This window comes from Balaenoptera acutorostrata, chromosome 6 (genome assembly GCF_949987535.1).
Source record: "Balaenoptera acutorostrata chromosome 6, mBalAcu1.1, whole genome shotgun sequence".
In the NCBI taxonomy this organism is placed as follows: domain Eukaryota; kingdom Metazoa; phylum Chordata; class Mammalia; order Artiodactyla; family Balaenopteridae; genus Balaenoptera; species Balaenoptera acutorostrata.
The window spans coordinates 124,697,566-124,712,001 of NC_080069.1; the positions used below are offsets into that span (position 1 = coordinate 124,697,566).

Consider the following 14,436-nt stretch of genomic DNA (forward strand, 5'->3'; position numbering starts at 1 on the left):
GGAGAACCAAGGCCAGCAGACTCCTCTGCAAGCTTATGGGACCTTAGGGATCACCCCGTCTGTGCACCCACTTTACAGAGAAGTAAGCTGAGGCCTCCTCTCCTGTAGCCCCTCCACAGTAGGGAGGGGGTCTCATCCTAGTGCCCGGTGCCCAGAGTAGTGGACACAGGGCCCAGACCCTGTCTTCTCCAGGCAGCTCTAGGGGTGGCCCAAGCCGGGAAGCCCCCTGGGCATCCTGGGGACCCACTGCCATCAGCCTGGCATCTCTCCCCTCCCCGTGCTATGGAACCAGGCATGTTGCTAGAGGGTCATTATCCCTGCCCCGTGGAAGAGCTGCCTCCAACCTCCTTCTCACCCCTCTCACCTTCCCCATATGCACTCCCCTCTGACCCCCAGCAGGGCAGTCCGTGTGTGAGTGTGTGTGTGTGTGTGTGTGTGTGTGCACCTGTGCCCTTGTGGGGAGGCCCAGAGGGATGGGCTCCGCATGGGAAGGGTGGGCAGGGGTCCTCCAGGATCTGAGGGACTCTTATCTCAGAGTAAACCCCATGGGAGGGTTGAGGTTGGCCAGGGATCAAATCTAGGACATGGCTGTTAAAGTGCAGACAGGCAACAAAACTCAGTCCCGGCGCCACAGTGAGACACGTCCTCAGGGTACAGACCAAATCAAGATTGGGGTGCGGGGCTTCCCTGGTGGCGCAGTGGTTGAGAATCTGCCTGCCAATGCAGGGGACACGGGTTCGAGCCCTGGTCTGGGAAGATCCCACATGCCGCGGAGCAACTACGCCCGTGAGCCACAATTACTGAGCCTGCGCTCCACAACAAGAAAGGCTGCGATAATGAGAGGCCCGCGCACAGCGATGAAGAGTGGCCCCCATTTGCCGCAACTAGAGAGAGCCCTCGCACAGAAACGAAGACCCAACACAGCCATAAATAAATAAATAAATAAATAAAATTTAAAAAAAAAAAAAAAAAAAAAAAAAAAAGATTGGGGTGCGATGTTTTTGTTGGACCTCTGGAAGGATTAAGGCGCCAGGGAGGTCCTCGAGGTGCACACAAGGGCCTCTAGGATGCTCGAGGCTGAGGGCCCCCAAATTCTAAACATCAAACCTGGAGAAAGAGGCACATTTCCTAAGGGACCCTGGGTGTGGCCCTGGGCACCTGGAGTACATTGGAGTCAAATGTATAGAAAACCCTCCAAGTGTCGGAAGCCCCGCGTGGCTGAGATGGGGGTGCGGCTGCCGCGGGGCGACTTCTCCAGGCAGGAGACAGGCTGAGCTCCTTGCACACACGGCGTGTGTCCCGATGCCTCCTTCAGACGTGGCCGGAGCAAGTGAACACGTGAAACGGAAGCGTCTCAGAGGACAGAGCCAAGAGGACAACACACCGGAGCCGCAGAGCCAGTGCTTCAGGGACACCTGCCCCCAGAGGGGGCCGCCCCTCCTCCTTCCTGGACGGGAGCTCCCGGGCCGCCATCCGCTCTTGGTCCACTGGGGATGCTGACCCCCGGGCTGGGGCCACTTCTCGTTTAGCTGGAAGGTGTGTGATGTAGCGGCGCCCCTGCAGGACGCAGACCACAGGGGTCCACGTTCCAGCGCCCCGGTTACAGGAGACTCGGGGGACCTGAGACGCAAGGTGGGATGAAGACCCCTGACGTGAGCTGTTGTGGCCGAAGCGAGGACCAGACAGCGACTCAGAGGATGAGGCAAAGTGACGCTGTGCCCGTTCTGAGCCTTCAAAGAGCCCATGTTCCTTCCCGGCCTGTGTGCCTTCGTCACGGCCACGAGACAAGCGCCACAGCTGAAGCACAAGGGGAGCGGAGCCGGCCCAAATCAACCCACCTCCCGCCGACCCAAAACTGCCAGAACAAATGCAGCGGAGCTCCACAGCTGAGCCCAGCCTACATCAGCCAATCCCAAGCTGAGCCCCAGGCAGGGAAGCTAAATGCATTTGTAGGGGGGAATTCCCTGGTGGTCCAGTGGTTAGGACGTGGCACTTTCACTGCCCAGGTGAATCCCGGGTTCAATCCCTGGTTGGGGAACTAAGAGTCCACAAGCCATGTGGCGTGGCCAAAAAAATAAAAATAAAAATAAAAATACATTTGTGTGGTTGTTTGTTAAGCAGCAGGAGCTGACTGATTCAATCCTGTTGTTTTCTCCTTAGGTGATCTCATCCATGTGCAACCTCTGTCACCAAATAAATATCAGTCACTCCAAAATATCTGTCTCCCACCTTGACCTCTGCTCTAGACTCCCACTCCCTCAGGACACCTGCATCTGGGCATCCCGGAGCTGCTCCAAGCTTGGCCCCAGCCCTGCACCCACGCCCTCCCCTCCATCTCCACCACTCTGGGCTTTTTCAGACTGTTTCCTCTTCCAGGGAGGGCCTGCTCCCTCCCAGCCTCACCATAACTTTCTCAACCAGCACCGTCTTTCATTTCTCAGCTCAAACGTCACTTCCTCCAAGAAGCCCTCCCTGACCCCTCCTCCCGACCTGGAATGAGCCAGGCCCGCCGTGGTGCGCTTGGCACCTCTGGACGTATTCCTGAGGGTCTGTGACTGTGTGCTTGGGTGCCTGAGTCCGCGTCCGCCTCTCCTAAAGAGAGAACCATGGCTGCCCGTGGGCCCACTGCTCTCTCCCCAGCAGCCAGCACGATGCCCGCGACATGCATGTGGTGTGTATAAGCGCACGGCTTCCTGAGACAGTGTAGGGTGTCACGGGACGCAGAGGACAGTGGCAGAGACTCACTGCAGAGAAAGCACGTGACACATTACACGGGACCTGTGGTCTATTTTGCAGCAGAAAAGGCCCAGCCGCATCTTTTTTGCCACGTAATCCAGAGGACACAGGCTGAAGGGGCCTGGCTTCGCATCCCCCGCCCGGTCAGCATGTGCCCCTCACCCCATCCCTCAGTGATCGTAAAGGACCCTGCTGGGCTACAGCCACGGGCCCCGGGTTCCACACCATCAGAGGCCTGGGGTCCCCAAACCCCTCTCAACAACCAGTTGGATGTGAAGGCCTGCAATTTGGAACAACACTCCTGCGGTCTAGGTGGACCACAAGTCGAGCCTCAAAGGGAAGACCAGGTGGGTGGCAGCTCTCTCTCATGGCAGGATGGTGTGTGCACAGGAAGCTGCGGGAGAGGAAAGAGGCAGTGAGGGGGTGGAGGGCTGGCTCTCCCGGGGGCCTCGGGCACCGCAGAGGGCAAAGCCGTGCAGCCCCGGCCCCCAGCCACACAGCAGAGACCTGGCCAAGGCAGCATTTGTGCTCTGGGTGCCGCGGGCTCGCACATGTGGCCGTGCCTTCAAGGTGGCTTCAGATCTTTAACAAGTGCCCTTGTCACCGCTCCACCTCTCTGTCCCCCACGGGAGTCAGCGCCCCAGCGGGACGGGCATGGGGCCGGGAGTGGTGCTGCCCGAGCCCGAGCGCTTGCGGCCGCACTTTACCATCTTTTGGGAGAACTGTCACACTGCGGGTGAGCTCCAAAGCCTCACACACGTCTATGAACTTTCTCATACTCAGGAAGCTGGCCGTGCTCTGTCTGCCTGCGGTGGGGAAGCAGAGTCGTGGCATCAGCCGTGTGAGGTTGCACCTGCCCCCCAGCACGGGAACGCCCCCAGGCTTCGGGACAGACAAGCAAGGTGCGTGTGCTCAGGGGCAGGCGGCTACTTGTGGGTGACAGGAAGCGTCGGCCAGGGCGGGTCCCCAGAGAGCCTTGGGAGGTGGGGTCACCACGCAGGGCCCTCTAGTTCCTTCTGGCCAGTCTGGCCGCTGCCCCTCTCGCTGCATCCCTGGACGGGCCCACCCCGACGGAAACGCCCCAGGACCCCCTCCCGCCCTCTGTGTACCACCCACCCAACCCGGGACAGAACCTCTTCCTGGTTCACCTCCTGCCCCCAAATCCTGCTGTCAGCCTAGGGGCCTCTGCATCCACACGGACATCCCGCCCCCTCCCGGCCTCTGGCTTTCTGACCCCCCTCTGCAATGGCCTCCCAACTTGCCCCTGGGGGTACTTCCCAGACCCTCCCGCGTGGTCTCCACGCAAAGGGTCCCGCGCTCTGCCCACCCTCCCTCCCTCCCTCCGCTCACATCGTCGGCCAGCCCTACCTCCCCACTTCTCCCCTCCTGCCAGGCCGCACCCCACGGGCCATGACCGACCACTGTGGGCTACGTGTGTGTGTCCCCCAAATTCACGTGTTGAGTCCCCAACGGGGTGGTCATAGGAGGCCTTGGGAGGTGATCGGGGTAGCTGAGGTCGTGAGCGTGGGGCCCTCATGATGGAAGTGGTGCCCTTACGAGACGAGGACGAGACCAGAGCACCGCCTCAACCCCTGTGCGAGGACACAGCGAGAAGGCGGCCGTCTGCAAACCACCAGACCCCACAGGCTGGCACCCTGGGCTGAGGGGTGAGTGCCCGTCGTGTGGCCGCTGGTCTGGGTGTCCGTCACGCGCCCGCCCGGCCCCCACCCTCTGCCCCGCACGCCAGGCCGCTGGACTCACTGAGGAGCAGCAGGGTGTTGGTGGTCTGGCCCGCCCGGCGCAGGCGCAGGTAGACCACGCTGTCGCTGTAGTCAGTGGTCAGCACGTGGAAGCCCGCCACCCCCTTCACTGGACGGGAAGAGAAGCACGGAGTCGCCTGCTCGCGCCTGGACGGTGGGCCCCGACCCCCTGACCCCGTCCGCCTGCACGGCGGGGGCGTCTGGAAGGGCCGCAGAGTCCCCTCCACCCAGGCCCCCGGGCACACGCCTGCCACGTCGGCTCTGGGCCACGGTGGCCTGACTGCGTGTCCTGGGCGTTCATCCCCACCGGCCCATGTTCTCGGGGGAGGACAGCTGGGGCCAGTGCGGTCGGTAGCCCAACCCTGCGTCCCGGTGGCTAGGAAGCCCTGGCCACCCCTCCCCCTGCTCTCCCGAGGGCCCAGCGGTTACGCACAGGTGTTCCTGAACACAGCCCTCTTCCTGTCTTTCCGCAGGATCAGCGAGTGTGCCTGGCACCCCTGTGACCTGGGGGGAGGTGGGCTGTGAGCTCGGGGCCAGGGAGCCCCTTCTGGGCTCTGCTGCCCTGGGACTTTCCAGCGTGGACCCGGGCCGGTCCCACAGCTCAGGGGAATTACTCCAAACACCCTCTGCCCGCTGAGCCCCTGGTGGACTGTGGGAGCCTCTCCCAAAAGCAGCCGTTTGAGTTTTAGGGGCAGAGAGTGATGGGTATTGGGGTTTCGGGGACAGTCCTTGTGGGATTTCCAGACTGACCCACGGGCCTGGTCTCCGCCCCCACCCCCCGGCTCCCTTTCCCCTCCCTGGGCTCAGGGGTTTGCAAAGGATGTGCTGGGACCCCTGCCCTGGTCCACTCACCGGTTAAAGACGAGGACCACCTTCAGCTGGCCCATTTTGTGAACCTTCACTACAGACGCCCCCAGCTTCCTCTTGTCTCTGCTCGGCAACAACCCCTGGGTGTCAGAGGCGATGGCAAGGATGTACCAGAACCCTGAAAACTGCGGAGAGGGTGCTGGGGGCACGGGGTCTGGGCTGCCACACGGGTTCGGCCCCCACCCCAGGTCCCAGAGACCCCACAGGACAGGTGACCCTAGCCTGAGGCCCAGGGCACGTCCAGCACCCACAGGCTGGCACGGCCCCTGCCTTCGGGCCCTCGCTGCCACCCCAGGCTGAGGATGCGGATGTCCGGCTGCTCTAGGGTCCGAGGCAGCACCAGGCAGGGCCCTGGGCACCGGGTGTCAGAGCTTCCTGCCCACGTGGGCCTCGTGGGGGCCCCTTCCCTCCCAGCTGGCCCCTGCACCCCGTCCCACTGCTCTCCCTGCAGCAAAGCCCCTCCCAGACGCCCCCCCAGTCTGCTCAGCCTGTGCCCATGGCCGCCCCCACAGGAACCTTCCACCCGGCCAGCGGCCTCATTATTCCAGGACGTGTCCTGCTCGTGCTGCCTCCGCTCTGCCCACCTGGCACCTCCGGGCCACCTCAGGCCGCGCCTGTCTGGGGGCCTTTGCTACGGCCCCTCCTCGGGGCTCCTGGCTTGTGGCCCACGGCCGTCAGCTGAGTTTTGAAGCCCCAGCCTGTCCCCAAAAGAAGCCATCGGCTGCCCCACGGGGCCAACAGAAGCCTGTGCCAGAGCCCCCCGAAAGCCCGTCCAGCGGATTCCGGTGGCTCTGCAAAGATTTCCAGGGACCCCTCTTCCTGCTGCCCCTGCCCACCCTGGCCCCGGCGCCCGGCCAGTGGGCTGGGGGCACGAGACTCACCTTGACCCAGTTGAGGTTTTGAGACTCCCTGGGGAGCTGCTTCTGCGCCAGGGACCCCCCAGGCAGCTCCAGCACCAGGACCAGCACGGGCAACAGCCAGCCTGGCCCCATCCTGGCCCTCCCCCCAGCCGCCCGCCGGACGCCACGCTTAAATGTCCCAGGCCACCAGCCCTGCGTGGGTGTCCGGCCAGCCTGCAGCCGCGAGCTGGCGGGCCAATGGCGGGGAGGGAGCTTGGGGCCCTCCCTCCCCGCACGGAGGGCCAGCCCTACCCTCGGCCCTCGGAGCGGCACAGCTGCTGTCCCGGGATGCCCCAAAGACGGAGACCATGATGTTCCCGAGGTCACCTCCTGGGCCTCCGGTCACCACACGTCCCCTGGAGCCATTGCACCTGGCAGGGAGGCTCCTGGGCCTCCTGTCCTAGCCCCCAGGGGACAGAGGCAAAGGTCGGGACGTGTCATTGAGTCACTTCACAGGGACGAAAGTGAAGGACGTGAAGACGGGGCTCAGATGGTGCTGGCGCTGACGCGGGGGCTGCCTTCTCGATGCCCTTAGCAGGTACTGACGTGCTTGCCTATGTGCACGTGCGTGTGTGTGAAGAGCGTGGCAGCCTGTGTGCACCTGACCTCACCTCAAGTGAGAGGCAGTCCCCACCCTGCTCCCAGCCCACCTCCCCTGACGGCTTGTGCTCTGCCAGGACTCCAGGACACAGGAGGACCGACAGGCTCGAGCCCTCTGGGGTCCCTGCTCCCCCGCCCCCCCATCCGAGAGCTCCAGCCAGGAAAAGCCAATCTTTCACACCCTGGGCATCCCAGCCCAGCGCCCTGCCCACACTTCATCCAGATCACAGGGTCTTCCTCCAAATTGAGCGGACCAGCCTCCTGCCTGCCCGGGGCCGTCGTGAGCCCTGCGGGAGGAGCAGCTGCCTCCAGCCCAGCTCCCACCTCCGGGCCAGAGGGACCCTGGGGAGGGACGGGGCGGCAGGCCTGCACTCTCGTCCCCAGGCTGGCTCTGTGCTCTGTGCTCAGCCCTTGACAAGCCCACGCCGCCCATCCTCCTCTCCCTGCAGCCGCCCGGCCCCGAGGAGGCAGCTCGCTGTCGGCTCTTCTGTCTGCTCTCAGCCCAGGGCCCGGCTTGGACACGGGCGAGAGGCATGGCACAGGTCTGTGGAACCGCTTTATTTGAATCTGCATCGAGAGCCCCTGGGAGCAGCCGGCCCAAAGCCCAGCACCCGGGAGGCTGAGCAGGGAGGGTGGCGTCTGGCCAGCCTCCTCCGGTCCCCTGGGGGCTACAGCGTTCACTGGAAACCAAGAGGAACATTGGGGGACCCCGGACTCGCCCGGAGAGGCAGCAGCTCCCCCAAGCCCCCAGCCCTGCACGGCCGCGGTAGAGCCACTGGGATGGAGGGGCCCCCAGGGCCCCCAGACTCCTCCCACCACACAGGAGCTCAGGGACGCTGGCTCGGGAAGGCCGCTTACCTGGAAGACCTTGTGTGCACAGGTGACTGGGGGAGAAAGCGAGACGGCGGTGAGGACGGGGCAGGGCTCCCTGCCCAGCCGGGCGCCTGGGACAGACTGTGGCCGCAGAGCACCCGGGGCCCTGCCGGGCCCTGCACTCAGCCCCCCACCCCCCAGACGGGGGCCGTCCCCACAGGTCTGACTTTGGGCGGGGACTAGGTGACTCCTTGAAGACCCCCGAGCCCTGCCTGACTCCCTGAGGCCTGGAGGGTCCCCCAGCGCAGCGGAAGCCAGCCAATGGCCCCCCGGTCCGTGCCCCTCAGCGCACGGTGGCGTCAGGCATGGCGACACTCACGGTCCTTCTGCAGCTTGGCCTGCTGCTGGGACCGGAAGCCCAGGCTCCTGCTCCACTTGGTGAAGAGGCCCATGGCCTCCTGGCTGGCCAGCTCCGTCCGGCCTGCAGGGGAGGTGCCCCCGAGAGCCGGGCTGGGGGACGGGGGCGGGCAGGGGGTCCGCAGCAGGAATCAGACAGACGCCTGGGACCCTGCGCTCTTCTGACCCCAAGGCCCTTTACCACGTGCAGCTCCCACCCCGTCCCTCCCTCCAGGCAGGGTCACGTCTCCCACGGAGGACAAGTGCGGGGAGGGGGCGACAGGGAAGGAAGGCTCGGGGCCCCGGTGGGGATTTCATGCAGGGATGAGTGAGGAGCAGAGCGGCCGCCAGCCCGCTGGGCTCTTTCAAGGCCGGGACCCTGGGAGGACAGAGGCCCAGCCCGGCAGGGAGGCCACCACGCCCGCGGCCGCACTCACTGTACAGCTCCACGGTGCTGAAGGCCTCGTCCTGGAGCTCCAGCTGCGTGAGCACTATGGCGTAGTCCCTGAAGTTGGTGCCCAGCACCCGGTACTCCAGCACACCCAGGGCTAGGAGACAGGTGCCGCCGGGGTGGGGTCAGACCTCGTGGGGGGCCCCCCAGCAGGCCGAGAGCCGCCCAGCTCTGTCCCCCCGGTCCCTGACCCCCACCCGGCTCCGGCACACAGAGGCTTGCCGTGGCTGATGGACAGCAGGCGAGTCCCAGCTCCTCCTGGGGCGCCCTCCCACGATCCTGTCCCCACGGGGCAAGAGTGCCAGCCGCCCCACCCCCGCGCACTACAGTGGGAGGCCTGGGGTCCCAGCTGAGCCTGCCTGACACAGTCGAGTCCTCTGTCCTCAGGACTGGCACCAAACCTCTGACAAAATGAGGACCTTTCACTTCCCGGGGGAGAACGCCACTGAAGCCTGGGGTGCAGTTGCCCCCTCCCCTTCCCTTCCTGCGTGCTGACCCTGCCTGCAGGGGCAGGGGGCCCAGGGCTGCCAGGGCCAGAACCCGGCCCCGAGGACGGTCAGGGAAGTGGAGCCGCCCACACTGCCCGGAAGGACCACCGTGGCCGTCATCCTTACAGGGATTCCCGAACACCCATCTGGAATCTTGTTTCACCAGTTCCACAGCATGCAGGTGGCATCTCTCCAGCCTGGAAAAGAAAAGGGTCTGTCATCACCCAGGGTCTGTATGCAGGGCAAGAGAAGACAGGTTTGGCCACCCAGACCCGGCCAGGGGCCAGCGTGGCTGCAGAGGGGATTCTGCCTCCCCCTCGGTGGCCCAAGTTACCCAGAAACCCTGCTCTTGACCAAAGCGAACCCCTCAGGGAAACGGGCCGGCTTGGGACCTGCAGAATGTGAATCTGCTCCGTCACCTCCCCAGAGACCTGCTCTGCCAGATCCGCACGGAGAAAACTTAGAAGTTTTGTATTGCTGCTGAGGGCACAAAAGGAGCATGAGACAAACAGGGGGTCTGCAGTTTTGTTTCGTTTTGTTGTTGTTGTTGTTGTTGTTAATTAATTAATTTATTTTTTAAATTTTTGGCTGCGTTGGGTCTATCATTGCTGCGTGCGGGCTTTCTCTATTTGCGTCAAGTGGGGGCTACTCTTCGTTGCGGTGCACGGGCTTCTCATTGAGGTGGCTTCTCTTGTTGCGGAGCACGGGCTCTAGGCGTGTGGGCTTCAGTAGTTGTGGCACACGGGCTCCGTGGTTGTGGCTCGCGGGCTCTAGAGCGCAGGCTCAGTAGTTGTGGCTCACGGGCTTAGTTGCTCCGCGGCATGTGGGCTCTTCCTGGACCAGGACTCGAACCCGTGTCCCCTGCATTGGCAGGCGGATTCTTAACTACTGTGCCACCAGGGAAGCCCCAGGTCTGCAGTTTTGGATAAAGAGACTCAACACCAAAAGGGGCCAAATCCCCTAAGCCGCCAGTCCGTAGAATGAGCAGACCCACTTCTGTAAGTGCAGCAAGACCAGCTCACGGCCCAGTTCCGTGCAAGACACAGGAATAGCGAGGAAAAGCCTAAAAGGAAGTGTAACCAGCAAAAACAAGCCAGTAAACTGACAAGGCGTATTGTGGGGCCCTGAGAAGGAAAACAGTGGGACTTTTAGCACAGAAACAGACAAATCAAAGGAACGAAATAGAAAGCCCGAAAATAAAGCAAAACGCAGAGGAGGTTAGCGCGAGACAAAGTAGCATCTCAGTCAGTGGAGGAAGAGGGACCACTGGGTGAGTGGAGCTGGGCAACTGGGCCCTCCAGCGAGGGTCACAGCTCGCACATCCCCAGGCTCAGCCCCGAGCAGGTCAGAGGTCAGAGGCCCTCTCAGCTCCAGGGAGACAGAAAGGCTTCTGAACACAAAACCCAGAAGCCCTGAAAGAAGCCAGGTGTTTACACCTGCACACAAACTAAAAGAGCCCTTCCTATCAACAACTCCTCGGTGGTATAAGAAAAATGACAAACTGGGAAATATATTTGCATCTAACTTTATCGCAGACAGTGGCTAAAATCCCTAATGCTTAAGGGTTCTTGCAAGTCAATAATAACCCACCCGAGGGAAAAATATGCAAAAGATATGAACAGACGTTGGGTTGGGAAGGAAACACAGAAGGAACAGGTCCCGAGACGTCTCACTCCCTCGTGATCAGAGGAAGAAGCAGAAACTAACGTGGGGCAGTTTGTCGCCTATCAGCACGGAGGGCGCAGACGCCCGGTGCTGGAACCAGCTCGGGGGACCCGCCTCGTGTGACACGGAGCAACCTCGCCAGAAGGACAGACACACTTCGGCTCCTAGGGGTTTATCCCTCTGAGGCCAGTTCACCAGGGTCCACGCCCCAAAGTGTGTTTCCAGTTGCAAAAGACTGGAGACCACTGTCTGCCCATCAGCAGAGCCCTGGAAGACAGCCCGGTGGAGTATTACCCAGCTATAAAAAATAGTTCCTCAAAAAATGTCACATAGAGTCACCATATGACCCAACAATCCCACACCTGGGTGTGTCCCCAAAAGAGTTGAAAGCAGGATCTCAAAGAGATATTTGCACACCCGTGTTCACAGCCGTGTTATTCACAATAGCCAAAAGCTGGAAGCAGCCCAAGTGTCCACTGACAGATGAACGGGAACAAGATGTGGTCCATCCATACGACGGAATATTTCTCAGCCTTAAAAAAGAAGGAAGGAAAAAAAAAAAAAAAAAAAGAAGGAAATTCCGACACAGGCTGCAAACTGGATGAACCTGGAGTCCGTTATGTTTCATGAAATAAGTCAGATGCAAGACAAATGTAGGACTCCCCCAGGTGAGGCCCTAGAAAAGTCAAATCCACAGGAAGTAGGTGGTAGGGCCTGGGGCTGGGGGAGGGGAGGAGGAGTGAGTATTTAGTAGGGACAGAGCTTCAGTTTAGGAAGATGAGAAGCTCCTGGAGGGACTTCCCTGGTGGTGCACTGGTTAAGAATCTACCTCCCAGTGCAGGGGATGCGGGTTCGATCCCTGGTCGGGGAACTAAGATCCCACATGCTGCAGGGCAACTAAGCCCACATGCCTCAAAGAAGAGTCCCACGTGCCGCAACAAAGACCTGGCGCAGCCAAAAATAAATTAATTAATTTTAAAAAAAAAAGAAAAAAGAAAAGAAAGTCCTGGAGATGGATGTGGTGATGGTTGCACAACGATCTGAATGGACTTAATGCCCCTGAACTGTACACTTAAAATGGTAAATTTTATGTTATGTTTATTTTACCACAGTCTTTTAAAACTTTAATAAAGACAAAAGAGAATAAAATTTTAAATGTTTCAAAAGAGGGCAGATTCCCCAGTGGCGCAGTGGTTAAGAATCCGCCCGCCAAAGCAGGGGACACAGGTTTGAGCCCTGATCCGGGAAGATCCCACATGCCGCGGAGCAACTAAGCCTGCGAGCCACAACTACTGAGCCCGTGCGCCACAACTACTGAGCCTGCGCTCTAGAGTCCGCGAGCCACAACGACGGAGGCCGCAAACCACAAGTACTGAAGCCCACGCGCCTAGAGCCCATGCTCTGCAGCAAGAGAAGACACCACAACAAGAAGCCCGTGTACTGCAACAAAGACCCAACGCAGCCAAAAATAAAATAAATGAAATAAATAAATTTATTAAAAAAAAAAAAAAAAGAGGGCAGAGACCCCGGGGACTGACACGGAACGGCATTCGGCCCTCGTGTTTAAATGACGCGCGTGGGCCTGCACGTCCCTGAGGAGCTGCAGCAGATCAAAACCGTGGGCCACCTGTGGGGAGGGGGCCACTGGCTAAGGTGGGGGAGGAAGGACCCCGGCTTTCCACCCCTGGGGATTCTGATTTTTCTTTTGGCTGTGCCACGTGGCTTACAAAATCTGAGTTCCCCAACCAGGGATCGAACCCATGCCCTCGGCAGTGAAAGCGCCGAGTGCCAACCGCTGGACCACCAGGGAATTCCCAGGGCACTCTGATTTTTTGAAACACGCAAATGTGTTTCCTGTTCAAAATCTGGCAAATGAAGTTCACGTTAAATGACAAAATGAAACGGCTGCTTGCCTGTCCTGTAAGCCCTGGTCTGAGTGTGAGTCCTGCAGAGGGTCTGGCCGAGGTCCTCAGGCAGAGGCACCTTGACAGGGCTCAGAGCAAGGCCACTCACCAGCCACTACTGCAAGCAGATGCCAGAAAGAGTGTCGGAGACCCCCCTCCCCCGCGATCGCCGTGGTCCTCTCCCCGTCCACGGCTGTTGCACAGGGCCCAGGGCTCTCCAGAGGCCAAGTTTCCATATTCGAATTGTTTTCCCACCAGCCTCATCAGGACTCACCGAGCCATGTGGCTTTGGGGCTGCCACCCACGCCACGTGTGACCCCGTGTCCACCCAACACAGAGGGGCCCCCACCCCAGCACAGACCTCCTCTGTCCTTGCTCGTCCTCGGCCAGGCCGGCCAAGGTGGACGGCAGCCCCGCCATCTCCTGAAGGGCGTGAGGGCGCCTCGGGGGGCAGGGGAGAGAGTTCTCCTCTCAGGCCACGCGATGGCTCCAGATACAGGGTGGAAATGCCCGTGGTGCACCACCAGCTGGTGACTGCCTGGCCTTCCCCACGTGAAAGGTGGGGACGCTAGAACGACACCTCCCCCAGCACGCCATGCCCCCCGCCCCCTGCCTGGCTCCCCCCAGGTGTCCCAGGCAGCAAGGTCCCCCAGCAGCACGACCCCTCCTTCCAGCATCCTTTCCCCCAAGGTGTGCGTGGGGTCTGCTCCACTGGCCCAAATCAGCCAAGGCTCAGCCTGACACCACAAGTCCTGTCTGATAAATGACCTCAGTGACCACGTCTTCTGGGGGATTCATTTTCCGAGAGAACCAGGGGCTCGAAGCCACAGATGCACGGACCCACCTTAAGTAGCAGCTCAGAAGGGCTTAAGCAAAGAAGAGGCCTCTCCCACTGACCAGAGACCCTGCCAAGCTAACCAAGGGCCTGGAACAGCAGGCGGGGCGGTCAGAAGCTGTGCCCGGCCCCGGTGGAGAAGGCGTGAGTCCCACCCAGGGGTGCCCCAGCCGGCAGTCCAGGGATGCAGACTCCAGACGCCAGGCAGAGGGTGGCGCTCAGAGCAGAGCCCAGCGCGGAGGGAGGTGAGGGCGGGGCCCGCCGTCCAGACCCCAGCCCCACGCACCTGTGCCGGGAGGACAGCATCTTCAGGGTGTTCTCTGGCGTGAGGGTCACCACGACCCCCTCGATGTTCTTTGTGGCCTTCTCCACCACAAAGTCCTTCTCCCCAGAGGCCACGGCGAGAATGTACCAGGACCCCAGGAGCTGACGGAGGAGGAGCGGGTGAGGGGGCCTGTCCCTCCAGCCCTGGCCCATCCTCTTGATCTGGGGGCCCTGACGCAGGTCAGCCCATCCACCCACAGCCCCCGTGGTCTGGGCTGGCACTGGGGGTGCCCAGAGGCTGTGCGGCCCCAAGGCATGTGCTGGCACAAGAGGGCTGTCACCTGCCGAGGGTCCAGCTTCCCCAGCCACGCGGCCCGGGCCCTGGGCACCAAGACCAAAGCCAGAAGGGCGGCCAGCAGCACACCGCTCATCCTCGCAGAGCTCTGCACACCAGCACACCTGCGCGGGGGCCCAAGGGTGAGGGAGCCCTCCAGCCCCGGAAGCCTGTTTATATGGCCCTGAATGCACTGCTGTGGGCGGCCGCTGACCGCCGGGGCACCGTCCTGGCCTCTCCTCTCGCAAGGTGGCAAAAGTACCGGGTGGTGGGGGAGGCGGGGGAATTAATCCTCCAGACGCGCCGGAGAGTGGGCAGTGGGCCTTGGGGAGCGTGTGCGAAGCCCCTCCTACGTAGACACCTTCGCGCCATCCCCGCTTCTCTCACTTGGAAGGTTCCAGAAGGAGCATTCAGCCCTCAGCGG

The 14,436-nt window shown here is 61.6% G+C and overlaps 2 protein-coding genes across 2 annotated transcripts; both read right to left on the reverse strand.

Annotated features, from left to right (window-relative positions):
• Positions 1 to 2,855: 2,855 nt before the first annotated feature.
• LCN10 (lipocalin 10) lies at positions 2,856 to 6,355 on the reverse strand. The gene is made up of 6 exons (XM_007194752.2): positions 6,245 to 6,355; positions 5,349 to 5,488; positions 4,930 to 5,000; positions 4,498 to 4,605; positions 3,444 to 3,542; positions 2,856 to 3,130 (listed from the first exon to the last, which is right to left on the reverse strand). The coding sequence occupies exons 1-6, from the start codon at positions 6,353 to 6,355 to the stop codon at positions 3,102 to 3,104; spliced, it is 558 nt and encodes a 185-aa protein (XP_007194814.1). The 3' UTR covers positions 2,856 to 3,101.
• Positions 6,356 to 6,392: 37 nt separating this feature from the next.
• LCN6 (lipocalin 6) lies at positions 6,393 to 14,109 on the reverse strand. Its single transcript, XM_007194751.2, has 7 exons — positions 14,020 to 14,109; positions 13,701 to 13,840; positions 9,137 to 9,207; positions 8,509 to 8,619; positions 8,055 to 8,156; positions 7,721 to 7,746; positions 6,393 to 6,449 (listed from the first exon to the last, which is right to left on the reverse strand). The coding sequence occupies exons 1-7, from the start codon at positions 14,107 to 14,109 to the stop codon at positions 6,393 to 6,395; spliced, it is 597 nt and encodes a 198-aa protein (XP_007194813.2).
• Positions 14,110 to 14,436: the final 327 nt, after the last annotated feature.

What these genes read in the sequence shown, in the direction of transcription:
- LCN10 (XM_007194752.2), bottom strand. Translation starts at nt 6,355, where the DNA reads ATGGGGCCAGGCTGGCTGTTGCCCGTGCTGGTCCTGGTGCTGGAGCTG. An exon ending in AAAACCTCAACTGGGTCAAG is followed by an intron (nt 5,489 to 6,244) that starts GTGAGTCTCGTG and finishes CCCTCTCCGCAG; the next exon opens with TTTTCAGGGTTCTGGTACAT. An exon ending in CAACACCCTGCTGCTCCTCA is followed by an intron (nt 3,543 to 4,497) that starts GTGAGTCCAGCG and finishes TCCCCACCGCAG; the next exon opens with GCAGACAGAGCACGGCCAGC.
- LCN6 (XM_007194751.2), bottom strand. Translation starts at nt 14,109, where the DNA reads ATGAGCGGTGTGCTGCTGGCCGCCCTTCTGGCTTTGGTCTTGGTGCCC. An exon ending in ATGCTGTCCTCCCGGCACAG is followed by an intron (nt 9,208 to 13,700) that starts GTGCGTGGGGCT and finishes TTTCTTTTCCAG; the next exon opens with GCTGGAGAGATGCCACCTGC. An exon ending in CAGCACCGTGGAGCTGTACA is followed by an intron (nt 8,157 to 8,508) that starts GTGAGTGCGGCC and finishes CCTCCCCTGCAG; the next exon opens with GCCGGACGGAGCTGGCCAGC.